Raw genomic sequence first — 14,191 nt, forward strand, 5'->3', positions numbered from 1 at the left:
ACACGAGTGTCACCTGCCTCACTGCAGTCAGGTGTGTCCAGTCAAAATCATCTCTCCTCTTTTCTCAATCTCTCGCTCTGTCTCTGTGTTGCAGCTAGTTTTTGCTAAGCCAAGCATCCCATTATTACTATTGCTCATAGTGATTTTTTTATCCCCTTTTCTCCCAATTCGAAATGCCCAATTCCCACTACTTAGTAAGTCCTCGTGGTGGCGTGGTTACTCACCTCAGTCCGGGTGGCGGAGGACAAGCCTCCGCTTCTGAGACAGTCAATCCGTGCATCTTATCACATGGCTCGCTGTGCATGACACCGCAGAGACTCACAGCACGGGAGGCTCATGCTATTCTCCATGATCCACACACAACTTACCACGTGCCCCATTGAGAGCGAGAACCCCTAATCGTGACCACAAGGAGGTTACCACATGTGACTCTACCCTCCCTAGCAACCAGGCCAATATGGTTGCTTACTAGACCTGGCTGGAGTCACTCAGCACGCCCTGAATTCGAACTCGCGACTCCAGGGGTGGTAGTCAGCGTCAATACTCGCTGAGCTACCCAGGTCCCACTGCTCACAGTGATTTGAACAAACCCCTAATACCAGATTTTAAACTTCAGCATGTAACTCGTCCTGCACGGTTTGTAATACGGACATTAATGATACATTAAATCATGCAGTGCTTTTGAGGAGAGGTCTGCTGTTTCATGAAAAAAATCCCAGGTTAAAAAACCCCATAGACTTAAGCAGGGACCCAAGCCATATCTGGAGACCAGAATATTATAAGCCCCGTTTCCACATACAATCCTGGTACTTTCCCCTTAGTAACTTTCTACATGAGAACTCTTAAGAGGGATGGCACACATGAGGAGACTTTTCCCTCTTGCATTTGCATGCACAGAAAGAACCCCCGTAGTGACATCATGTAGTGTCAACCATTTATCTTCTGACGTTGTTTGCATGTGCCATTCAACAGCAACAACACCGATGGAGGATGCCAGGATCTGAGCTATTTTTGTTAAGGCTGTTTTACACAAACTGTCGACAAAGTCGTTAGGTTGCAGTCTTTACACTGGGCGTGTGAACTGTGTGTGCGGTTCTGTGTCCCTGAAGCCACAGTGAGAGGAAAGATGAGGCGCTCAGCGTATTTTAACCACGCAGCACACCTATTGTGTCTAAAAACCTATTTATCAACACAATCTATTACAATAAAGTCTTTTATGACTCAACATAAAATACTGTACTGAAGTGCTCAACAACTGACTTAAAATAAGACGTCTTGATGCAGTTTAACCATGCAGAAACAGGCACGCAACACTTTCCTCATAAGGTTTAGATTTCATGACAGATAAGTTTATAATAGATTTCAATTACCATCCACTTAAATTACCGTTTGACTGATCAGGTTGCAGCACCTCCCACAGTCCCCGAAGTACAGGTCTCTGCAGAAGAATAATGGGCATTTCCCAATCTGTGGGCATTTTCAAACCGGGATGTGCGTTTCTGAACTATCTAGTGATAGTATGAAATCTCAATGTAGTAGGCAAATCATGTAAAGCGGTTGAAATACGCCCATCCCGATTTGAAAACGCCCACTGATTGGAAAACGCCCATTTTTGTTCTGAAGAAACACAAGTCTTCAGTCCCTCTTCTCCCAAAGTACCCACACCAAAAATAGGAGCTAAAAAGTCTCTCTAAAGTCCCTCTAGACGGCTAAGAGGAAATATAGTTCCTCATGTGCGAAGGCGACAAAAAGTAGTATTTCTGAGGAAAAGTACCTAAAAACAGGCATCAGTTACTGCAGTGGGAAAGGCCTATAGAGACTAGGGGATGGACTCTTTTGACTTGGACTGGTAAGCAACCACCCAGCAATGCACAAAAACACACCTCAAACACCACAGCATTGTGGGGTGAGTTTATGCAAGGGCAAACACAACTATTCACAATCTTCAGGAAAATTCTAGTCTAACACTAACAATTTCAGAATAAACTGACGATGGACATGTACACCTACACACTTCCATACAGTACCATCTGGTAAAGGGTGTGTATTGACTCTCTTCAGTGATTATAATGTTATAATGTGATCCACTAGCAGCTGCGTCTGACAGCGCTCTGTAAACTCTCATCAGTGTTGGAGTCGGTTAGTGTGAGTCATTCACGGCTCTGATGTTCAGTGTGCTTGAGTGTGTTTAGGCGTCACCCTGTGCTTATTTGTATCAATTAGTATCTCAAAAGCACACTTGTACACTGGGGCCCTTCCTCCAACAATTTAATTATCTTTTCTCCCTAATTGGTTCTTATTACTATTCTGTGTTTTATGCATTTTATTTTCTATTTCTTTTCATTCTATATTATTCTCCTATTTAATTTTTACTGTTTATTATGTATGTGAAATTTACAGTATATGCTTTTATATGTTTTCTGTAAAGCACTCTGTAAACTGTTTTAAAAGGTGCTATAAATAAAGGTTTACTTACTTTTAACTTGCTTTTTACAAGTTTTAGTCAGTCACAGCTCTGAAGTTCAGTATCTGAGCTGAGCTCAGGTATCACAAATACCTTACAACAAATTGCCTGACGACATACAGATATGAGACATACATAAGTGTGTGTGTGTGTGTGTGTGTGTGTGCGCGTGCATGTATCTCACCTGAACAGCCGGTGGTCCCTTTCTTAACAGAGAATCCCAGGTCACAGTGACAGATGAACGAACCCTTTGTGTTCTCACATTTCCCACTGCGACAGATGTTTGGATTCAACTCGCACTCATTCACATCTGACACAGAGAGAGAGACAGAGAGATTAAAGACTTCATCAGCATTTTCAAGACAGAATTCTTTCCTGCTTGATGTTTACTTATTTAAAAGTACTGCGGTGGTACAATGGCACACTGAAGCTATCAGACGCTACTTTGATATACTGTATACCATGGCACTGAATGATTACTATATTCATGTACCATGATTCTTACATGGCACTACTACAAAGGTAATCTGGGTCCCCAAATAATGGTTTTGTTACACATAACATGATTAGAGTTTCTCATCTGCTGTGTCTACGTCTCATTAACAGCTTAACTAAGCGAGCGTGTAAACAAATAAATGTGTTCATATTTACCCAGACAAGATTTCATATCCTCAGAAGACATAAAGCCATCAAAACATAGACACTGAAATTCTCCCGGGATGTTTGTGCACTGGCCACCTTCACAAATATCAGAACTGTCTTCACACTCATCGATATCTGCACACAAATACACACAGCATTCGTGAGTTTAGTTGTGTGTTTGTGTAGTAGCTGGTGTTGGGCAGTAGTGTCACTACAAATCACATATCTATTATTTTAATTCAGTAGGGAGATGGCAGGATCACTGTTTTCTACTGTAGGTTAGGTAGTGGAGGTGTGTTGTCAAATGCCACAATGTTTAATTTTCTCAACAATACTTTAAAAATCAAGTCATTCTGTCCATAATTTGAACTAGCGTTGTCTGATTCGCAAACAAAACGCTCTTTTGAGACATTGCTTATCAATGAATTGGGTGAAACGGATTTAAGCGTGAGTAATGAAGGTTCTCTGATTTCAAATTAACATGTATTACTGTTTTTAATAAAAAAGCTTCAATATCACACACCACTTTTGCAATATGGCATGCTACGTTTCACTAAATCAGTGGTTCCTAATTTTTTGTAGCAGAATGCTCTACCTATAAATTGAATATGCAGCCTCTTTGCATTTAAAATATGTAAATTGTAGGCTTCAACGTACATAAAGGCGACCTGTATGCAAAAGTGTAACACACTATGCAGAAGTGTCACTGGGTGTCCTGAAACTGCTGCCACCGTCTGCATGCACTTACAGTATTTGTGTGAAGCAGGATTTACAGATTCAAGATTTTGGAACATAAAAAATGGGTTGCGAACCTTAATACAGAGAACTCCTGCTCTAAATGATAATAGTAGCTTTCATGTAGATTAGCTCATTTTGCTAGTGTTTTTTTTTTTTTTTTGAGTATTTTGTAGATTTCCTGACACTGGTAGTGTCTGTGTCAGTGTTGTGTGTAGTTGCATATAGTAGTACATCTGTGTGTATGTTTCTCACCTGTGCAGCTCCTAAGGTCAGGCATGAGGGCGTAACCGCGGCGACAGCTGCACTCGTAACTGCCCTCTGAGTTTGTGCAGAAAGTCTCACAGCCGCCGTTCTCAATAGTGCACTCATCAATATCTGAAACACACACACACTGACGTCACTATGTTCAGTCAAATCAGTTATGGGAATACTATATAACACATCATCAAAGATTGCTCTTTCATAGCTCAGAAGAATAAATAGATTAATAGAGTTATGTTTCTCCAAAAATTCCTAAGCAGTAATGAAAATAGACATAAATCGATAGTTGAGTTTAGAGCAATAAAACTGATGTGGACAGTATAGCTCAGATCATTTTGTCTTTTGTCTTACCCACACAAGAGAGTCTGTCTTCAGTTGATTTGTAACCGGTATTACAGGAGCACTGATAGCGTCCGATCATGTTTACACACTGACCGTTCTTACATAGTCTGTCACTCAGTTCACACTCATTAATATCTGCAAAAGAAACATATAAACAACATTAACGTTTACTAGCACCATTAACACAATGCAAGAGGGATGTTTCTGACTTAGTGACATGTCTTGCGGCTTTTGCTGTGTCTCAGGCCATTAGAGAATTTAAAAACACATCTAATTTTTAAAATGTGACTTGAGACACCTGCATTCAGTTTCATTCTGTTGCGCTGTGTCTAGCTTTTTTTTAATGCAAGAATGTGTTCTGAGTGAACTGCTCCCTAGAAGGTAACTGTCTATAAAGACAGCAGACAGCTAGGGTCTAGAAAAGAGCTAGAATCTAAGACATCGTTCCAGACACCTTTAACACACTGACCTAAACACGCGGATCCGTCCGGAGCGATCTCATGGCCATTTGGACACATACACTGAAAGCTGCCCTCTGTGTTGATGCATTCACCACCTCTACACAACAGAGGGTTGCGTTCACATTCGTCAATGTCTGAAACACAAACACACCAACACTAAACTCATTTCTTTACAATACAGGTTGTACTGTAGATGTTTGTGTAGAGTGTGTGAGTCTCACCCATGCAGTTCTTCATCATCATGAAGCCGCTTTCGTATCCAGTGAAACACTCACACTGAAAATCACCTGCCGTATTTACACACGTGCCGTGACCACACAGGTCAGGAGAGATACGACACTCATCGATATCTGCACACACATGTAAAAAACTAAACGCACACTTCGCTGTGACTGAATACTGCTGTGGGACAAGTTCTTAGAATAAGTGAACATAGAATCGCCTGTAAAATCTGTGCTGATTTAATCACTGTAAAGAGATCTAGACTGAGTGTAAACTCACCTGTGCAGTTTCTCTCATCAAAATCCAGAGCGAAGCCACTGTCACACCTGCAGCGAAAGCTTCCAATGGTGTTCCTGCACCGACCATTGGTGCACAAACTGTGAATCATTTTACACTCGTTTATATCTGCAGAGAAACATAGATTATTGATGAGTCAACATGAATGAATGAGTGAGTGAGTGAGTGAGTGAGTGAGTGCATGAGCAGTGTATACTGTTATCACTCCTCTTCTGAGTGTTAAATCATTCTGTTTACAGAGCTCAGTTCATTTTAGGTGTGACAACAACATACTACAACCCAATTCGCTATTAAAAATGTCAGGTAATGGCAACTGAATTTACATAAAATCTGTCTAGTGTGTATAGAACCAAATAAGTAAGTGTTAATACATTTGACTAATTTACAGATTTGGAAATTTTGTCAGCCTCTAATAGATTTATAGTTGTGAGGCATTAAAATACTGCTATGGTTATTATCACTATGTTAACCATTGCGAGTATAGGGTAGTAGGAGTAATTCCTGGGGTCGGATTCACAAAACATTCTTAAGAATAAAATTCTTATTAACTACTATTTTGCTACTATTTTTGTTTTTATATCTTAAAGGGGTTATGACATGAGATATAAAATTTACCTTGATCTTTTCACATGTAAGAGTTCACTGTACTATAAAAACATACTGTAAGTTTCAAAACTCAAAACTTCCTCCTCGCTGTAAAAAGAGCATTTGTTGAAACTAAGCTGCCAAAACGACTCGTTCTCTACTTCCTTCCTTGTGATGTCACACTGTGGTAGACATTTGCATCTGATCGCCTCCACAAAAACACATCAATGCCTAGTTTACTTCATCACCTCGGCCAGTAGTGGTGAGCAGTGAGATGGCAAATAGAGAGCAGAGCTGCTTTCCAATTCGCCTACTTATACTATGCCCTTAAAGTGTGCACACTTTTTGTGATGGAAAGTGTCTACTCTTTAGTGTATAGCAAAAAAGAGTGAAAGTTTTGGGACATACTATCACAGCATAAAATCGAGTCTTAAAATCAAAGACCTCTTAGTCGCATTGTTACGTGCATCCTGTTACCGTACACAACCTGTCAATCATCCTGTTACAGTTATCATGCATGTTCCTCATTTAATTTTTACTATTATTCATTCATTATTCTTCACTGCATTTCATTTACGATACCCTATAATGCCTCCTACCATATTGGAGAAGAAACAGTGCATTGTTGAAGATCTGTCGCGGGGTGTTTTGTGTAGAGAGCCGCCGATGTTTTCATATAAAGATGCATGTAGTGATGTGTAGTTAATGCAAACCAAACTTATCTCTTTCCTATCGTTATCTGTTTTCAATGTGTGATGTTTACAATGTGTTGCAGATTAAATATAACAAGGATAACAGTTATATTTAAAGTAAAAAATGTGATCTTAAGATTCATCATCAACTAAAGAATTAATCTACTTATATTTAATGTTATACCAAGTTGGAAAGACAAAACACTTGAATGACAATGTGCTGGATCACTTTATTTATTTATTTTTTCCTTTGGCAGCATCACATACTGTTTACATCATTACAACAGTCCCTTGAAAGCGAATCTGACCTCTGCTATATTTCAATGATACAATAAATGACAAAAAATGAGGACAATTGTGTTAATTTGGTTCATTTTCTGTTTGTGATATTCCCATTTTTAATTGACATGGTGCTGACAATTTTCCTTAAAGATTACTTCTGAATGGGGGCCTGGGTAGCTCAGCGAGTATTGACACTGACTACCACCCCTGGAGTCGCGAGTTGAATCCAGGGTGACTCCAGCCAGGTCTCCTAAGCAACGATGGTAGAGTCACATGGGGTAACCTCCTCGTGGTCTCGATTAGGGGTTCTCGCTCTCAATGGGTCGCGTGGTAAGTTGCGCGTGGATCGCGGAGAGTAGCATGAGCCTCCACATGCTGTGAGTCTCCGCGGTATCATGCACAACGAGCCACGTGATAAGATGCGCGGATTGACTGTCTCAGAAGCAGAGGCAACTGAGACTTGTCCTCCACCATCTGGATTGAGGTGAGTAACCGCGCCACCATGAGGACCTACTAAGTAGTGGGAATTGGGCATTCCAAATTGGGAGAAAAGGGGATAAAAAAAAAAAAAAAGAAATAATAATAAAAAAAAATTATTCTTTCTAAGAAGCCCTAAAGATCACACAGCATCCAAAATAAGCAGCAGTACAAATACAGTAGATGGACATAAAAGAATCCATGATGGTAAGATGGGGATTATTAATCACACATACCCATTTCTGATCACTGTAAATGGAAACGCTTGATCGTTCGCAATTTAATGAGCCGATCAGCATCTTCGATTGACAGCAAGAACAAAGTGGTTTCTCTTCACAGCGTTCAACCAAACTCAAGTTACGTTTAATGTTGTTTTATGTTGTAAAAACATGATGAAGTGAAGATGTGCCATCAGTCTCATCACCATGTTTGTAGTTTTTCATGTATGACAATTGTAGTTCTGAAGATAACGGTCAACAGCTAACAGATCCACACTTCGAAAATCTACTGGAAATAGTACACCATCGGGGATACTTTGAGACATTAATTTCCACATACTATGATTTAGGACACCCTAATTCTAATTTTGGATACTGTTTAGGGCGGATAGGATCTGGATTGGGATGCAGGGCAGGTCAGTCAAGAGCACAGAGCCAATCATAACAGTGGCTGTTTACTGTCAAGTCTTAAAGGATAAGCAGCAGCAAAACCAAGCATTTCTGACAGCGGGTCAGAATGGGGGTGGAAAATTATCATGTTTTACAAATATATGACTGTTATTTTGTGCAAAAACTTAATTAAACTGATATTATAAGTGAACCTCAAGGAATAGATTTAAATAATTAAAAAATGCATGCCATGACCCCTTTGAGAAAAAGTAATGAATATGTTGGTATTCCTGAAAAGACTTCTTCAGAACATTCTTATGAATGTTCTTAGTTAATTTCACTTCATATAATTTATCCTATGAATTTTCAAAAAAAAAATATTAAGATTTTCTTGAGTATGGCCCTTGGATTCCATACACGCACAGAACAATAATTTAAGCAACTAACTCTGCCTCTTGTACCTTTGAGGAAGGGTTTTCCATTGATCAAGTCTCCACGGTGGGAGAATCCAGGACCCCGTGGGCAGAGCTGAGCGTATTCTGGCGTTCCTTTGTCCGGACACTCGTCACATTCCGGGCCCCAAGCCACGCCCACCGAACAGCAACACGCATCCACGCGGTGCCTTCCGGGAATCGGAGCAGCACAGCGCTCGTCAATGTGTGTAAGGTAACACAGCTCAGTGCGCAGATCTGCAACATGAACACACACATCAATTACAGTACACACACACACCCTACAATTCACTAATACTTCCTTAGAAATTAAGACAATCAAACAGAAGCAGCTGGTATGATATTCTCTCTGGTCTACGTACCGACACAGGTTCTTCCAGACGCGTCAACAGTCATGCCGCTGGGACACTGACACACAAACGAGCCATCCGTGTTCACACACTTTCCATTAATACACACACCAGGGAACACTTCACACTCATTCACATCTGCACACAAACACACACACATAAAAAATAAAAATATTCTGTGTTTTACTGAGAGCTCAAACTGATTCATAAAAGTAAGTGAAGACAGAATATAGTTTTGCATGAGCTCTTACCCTCACAGATTGTTCCTTTGGTCCTTGCATATCCTTTAGAGCAGAACGCATCTGAAATCACATATTTACACTTCAGATCATCAAAAACGCTGAGTGCAGTTTTATTTCCAGATCACAAACACTGTCTCAGCATCATAGCAACACAATCCAAATCACTGGTTAGGGGTTAAGGGTGTTTACGCGGTCTGCGGTAACTGCAGTAACATTTTGATACTTTGTGAAATCTGCCAGTCACACAGAGCAGATGCTCCAGATTAAAAAGAGACCAAATATAATGTGACACAATGTGTAGATCTTGATAAACATTCTATTCTATCGACTAAATTATTAATAGCAAGCAATCAACAATTATTAATCATTAACAACCCTAATGTGCAGAGAGTTCCTTTTGTTCATCTCACCTGGTTCACACTTGGCACATGGAGATCCCCACGCTGCCCCCATTGATGCACAACAGTGAGACTTCAGCGTCGCTCCATTAATATTGATTTCACACTGTCCATTTACCACCTTCAACCAACACATGCCCTTAGTGGTCTCTGAAATCACACATACAACACATATAAAGTACATCCAATCACAAACACCTGTATGATCTGTATAACACGCAGATTTTCATGTGCTAAGAATCAAAACTAAACTTTATTATTATGACATATTATCATATAGAAAGATGAATATGCTGTGTGACAGAAAGAAAGAGAGAACGGTTGAGCATTACTCACCTACACACAAAGTTCCTGAGCTGTCCAATGAGCTTCCAGTAGAACACAAACATACAAACGACCCTGGACTGTTCTTGCACTCGGCGTTAACACATGGATTGGTCAAACACTCATCAATGTCTAAACACAAACACACACAAACAGAACAGCAGGAGTGACAGAAAGATTCTCTCTGATTGTGATCAGTCAAATATTTGTATAATGATGCTAAACTGTATAATCGACTGTTGTGCCAGGCAAGTGATTTCCTGCATAGCTGTACTGGCTTCATGTCGTATCACTCCACACACTCTTTCTTCTCACATAATAAAATAATTTACACTCAAATCAATATTACATGTCTATTAATTTATTTGGTAAGTAGCTGGGTCATATTCACCATGTCAGGGTTTATTGCCTTATTCACCCTGTCAGGGTTTATTGCTGGCTGACTGTAATGTATATCATTAATTTCTTACAGTAGACCATATAAACTTTACTGTTGTGTGTTTGTAACGTGACCCACCTTCACACACCTCTGTTTCAGGCTGAAAGGCGTAGCCCATGGGACAGTGACATGTGAAACTGCCTGGTGTGTTCCTACACAAACCATTTTCACACAGATGTCTGTTCATCATACACTCGTCCACATCTGAAACACACACATACAGTACACTGTCATCAGGGAAAAAACGTCTTGGTTATTGATGTAACCTCCGTTCCCTGATGGAGGGAACGAAATGTTGTGTCGATGTTGTGACACTAGGGGTTCGCTCTTGAGAGCCCCAGTCACCTCTGATTTATTCAGAAAAGGCCAATGAGAATTGGCGAGTGGAATTTGCATGCTGTTTGTACGGGTATAAAAGGAGATAGCGTGCACCACTCATTCAGATTTGTGCTGAGGAGCAGAGAGAGTCCTGGCCATATCAGCAGTCGGTTCAGCATCAGTAACCAAGACGTTCCCTATCTGTCACTCACTCGACGTTGTGTCGATGTAGTGACACTAGGGGTCCCTATACTAAACGCCACAGGCGCTGAACTGTGTCACGAGGTACGGCGGAGTGGACACGGGCAAGCTGCTGCGTGCCTCGTAGCGAGCACTCGACCACGTTGTGACCTTCCAGCGTGTCAGGTAAGGCACTTCCCTGGTCCTGTTAAGGGTGGGAGGAGAGCACTTACCAGAGGAGGCTACAGGCGTTGGCCTTTCCTGATTTCTGTATTAAGCAATTTCCCACCGAGCACCTGATAGAATAGCGCTGGGAAAGTGCTCTTCCCTCTCCTGGAGGGAGGTTTACATGTGGAGAATACCTCATATGGACTTACTGACCGGGAAGTTCGCATAGGGAACGAAACCCCTGGGGAGGACCCTATCTAAGGAGAGGGTACACAGCCACAGTGGCTGAAGCAGAGTCCCTTAGCGGGCCAGGGCTGCCGCTGCAACTTTGGTAAAGACGCGAGGGGACAGGGACAGACCGAAGGGGAGGATCTTGTACTCTCGCCCCTTGAAGGCAAACCGAAGAAACAGTCGAGGAAGGATCGTCACATGGAAGTACGCGTCCTTCAGGTCGATGGCCATGAAACAATCCTGATATCGCACTAACGCCAGGATGCGCTTCTGCGTTAGCATCTTGAACGGACCGAGGTGAAGAGGATGCCACTAAACCTGGGCGGGCGTCTGGCGAACTGGATCACGTAGCCAAGACGGATCATCCTGATAAGCCATCACGATGGGCCGGAGAGCACTAACCAGGCTCCCAGCCTCTGCGCTAATGGCACCAGAGGAACGATCGGTTTTATCATGCCCGGGGTGGGTGGTTCGTGGCGAGGCAGAGCCGACGCCCCACCGGGAAGACCGTCCGGGGGTGGAATGCTGCTCTGCCGGCCTGCAATGGTGGGCGGCGGTTGGGGCGGGCGAGCTGCCCCGAGAACTGCCGAACTTACCTGTTTGCTGGCTTCCCTCTGACGGAAAACAAGGGGACACGAGGTGCTTGCGTCCCACTCGCTAACCGAGAATATTTTCAGCGCCTGGCTGTCGCGAAAGCAAGGGCCGAGAGGGCTGAGCACAAGAGAATGACCCAGGGAGTGAGGAAACTGCTCTTTTACCAACGAATTGGGTGCCGGGGCCCAGTGGGCACCCACCGATGTTACAGGTGGAGGCGTGCTCGCCATGTGCTGGCCCAGGGGCAGGAGTGGAGCTTGTGCACTCACTTGGGTCAGGCTGGTCGGTGTCAGCAACCTCATCCCTGTGTCGCCTGTCTCAGGGCCGCTTCAAAGCCAGTCCGGGGTTCTTAGCGGCCGGCTGACGGGCAGGCGGTGGCGTCCTCCTGCGGGAGGATCTTCTTTTCTGAGGCAGGCGTGCAGGCTCCGATGGTGGGGGACTCCGGAGGCCTGTAGGTGGCCGAGCCATGCCATGACAGGATATTTTTGATGACCTCTGTCTGCTTTTTCACCGTCGAGAACTGATGGGAAAAGTCCTCGACAGTGTCACCGAAAAAGCCCCCCTTGGGAGACGGGCACATCAAGAAAGTGAGCCTTCTCGGCGTCATGCATCTCCGCAAGGTTGAGCCACAGGTGTCGCTCTTGGACCACCAAGGTGGACTTCGTTCGACCCAGGGCGCACGCCGTGACTTTCATCACACGTAGAGCGAGGTCGGTCACGGTGCGCAGTTCCTGCATCAGCCCCGGGTCGGTCCTACCCTCGTGCAGATTTTTAAGCGCCCGGTGGACCTGCAGGATGGCCATGGCGTGCAGGGTGGAGGCAGCCTGGCCCGCAACATTGTAAGCCTTCGCCATTAATAACGAAGTAAACTTACAAGCCTTGGAAGGGGAGCCTTGGTCAGTTCCTCCAGGTGGCTGTGCTTTGCGGGCATAGGTGCACCGCCACAGCGCGCTCTACATGGTTAAGCTAGACATATCCCTTGGCCACCCCGCCGTCGAGGGTAGTCAGGATGGACAAGCACACAAAACATGTACGGGCGGAGAAAGGCGCCTTCCACGACTTCGTGAGCTCCTCGTGCAATTCCAGGAAGAAAGGCACCGGGGCAGGGTGTGGCCGTGAGTCGCGCTCCAAGCCCAGAAACCAATCGTCCAGCCGTGAACGCCCAGGGCAGGGCGGAGGGTTCCGCTCAAGCCAGATGTTCGCAGCTGCCTGGGCAAGCACGGCTGCTAACTCAGCGTCCGCTTCGTTCTGAGCTCTACCGCCCGAGAGCGGGAGCTCAGTAGACTTGTCCGCTTCTGAAAGCAGCAGCCCACCCTCCGATGCTGTGATCGATAACTCATCGTCATCGCAAGCCCCGAACAAGACATTAAATCCGCCCTGAGGCAGACCGCCTGGCTCGCTTGTGAACTCAGAATGAGCGTGCTGGGGGATGGGGGGTCCACGGGGACTGAGCCGGCGGATAGACTCCCATAGCCGCCCCCAAATCGCCCACGGTGCTCGCCGCCCCTGCCGCCTGTGCTTCAACACAGGACGGACCAGGTTGGAGAGCAGCCAGGGTGGCTCTCTGCTTCACAAAGAAAGAAGAGAGCCGTGACCGCAACGTTCTCATGGGCATATTCTCGCAGTGAGAACATGTCCCATCCACAAATGCTGTCTCGGCGTGCTGGCGACCCAAGCACTCGAGACAGATTTCGTGGCCGTCCAACGGAGAGAGATAACAGCTCCACCCAGTAGCACAAAGGCGAAAGGACATCTTTAAAAAGATTGTTTATGCGAGCTCTTTAAGAGGAAATTACTCTTTTAAGAAATTAATCTTTTACACCTGTGAACTACACTCGACCGTGCGAGAGTGAGACCGCTGATGTGCGCCTTAAATCCAGCAGCACGTGAAGTGAGGTGAAGGGACGAACACAATGCGTGCATTCGGCTCTGAAGAACAAGTATGAATGAGTGGTGCACGCTATCTCCTTTTATACCCGTATGTCCAGGGCAGAGAGTGGCAACAAATTCCACTCGCCAATTCTCATTGGCCTTTTCTGAATAAATCAGAGGTGATTGGGGCTCTCAAGAGCGAACCCCTAGTGTCACTCAACTGACACAACGTCGAGTGAGTGACAGATAGGGAACTCATCATCTCCTGTCTTAAATAATAATATCTACAGATTCAAGATACAAATTCACTGACCAATGCAGGTTTTGCCGGTGATGTCCACTTCAAAGCCAAGATTACAGTTACATTTGTATGTTCTCAACATGTTCTCACAAACACCGTTCTGACAGATTTCGGGATCCAGTGCACACTCGTTTATATCTGACAGAGAGAGAGAGAGTGAGAGACATTTCAGCACTGAGCCAGATGGATATTATACAAATATATAAACAATACCTGTGTGAATGTGCATTTCACATTTAACTCATAAGAAA

General features: G+C 44.0%; 1 protein-coding gene across 4 annotated transcripts in view; it reads right to left on the bottom strand.

The window, feature by feature from the left end:
* LOC127417196 (fibrillin-1-like) overlaps positions 1–14,191 on the bottom strand; it is a 105,630-nt gene that overhangs the window by 43,651 nt on the left and 47,788 nt on the right. For 3 of the 4 annotated variants that reach the window (XM_051657031.1, XM_051657030.1, XM_051657032.1), the window contains 14 exons: positions 13,953–14,078; positions 10,355–10,480; positions 9,850–9,969; positions 9,526–9,663; positions 9,125–9,175; positions 8,886–9,011; positions 8,533–8,760; positions 5,410–5,535; positions 5,130–5,258; positions 4,917–5,042; positions 4,457–4,582; positions 4,097–4,219; positions 3,116–3,241; positions 2,649–2,774 (listed from right to left, as the gene is read on the bottom strand). In XM_051657031.1, coding sequence (XP_051512991.1) covers positions 2,649–2,774; positions 3,116–3,241; positions 4,097–4,219; positions 4,457–4,582; positions 4,917–5,042; positions 5,130–5,258; positions 5,410–5,535; positions 8,533–8,760; positions 8,886–9,011; positions 9,125–9,175; positions 9,526–9,663; positions 9,850–9,969; positions 10,355–10,480; positions 13,953–14,078 — 1,797 coding nt within the window. Of the gene's footprint in view, positions 1–2,648; positions 2,775–3,115; positions 3,242–4,096; positions 4,220–4,456; positions 4,583–4,916; positions 5,043–5,129; positions 5,259–5,409; positions 5,536–8,532; positions 8,761–8,885; positions 9,012–9,124; positions 9,176–9,525; positions 9,664–9,849; positions 9,970–10,354; positions 10,481–13,952; positions 14,079–14,191 lie in introns of those variants that run through there. The other variant, XR_007893235.1, reaches the window with a different exon arrangement.

Source organism: Myxocyprinus asiaticus, chromosome 26 (assembly GCF_019703515.2).
Source record: "Myxocyprinus asiaticus isolate MX2 ecotype Aquarium Trade chromosome 26, UBuf_Myxa_2, whole genome shotgun sequence".
Classification (NCBI taxonomy): Eukaryota; Metazoa; Chordata; class Actinopteri; order Cypriniformes; family Catostomidae; genus Myxocyprinus; species Myxocyprinus asiaticus.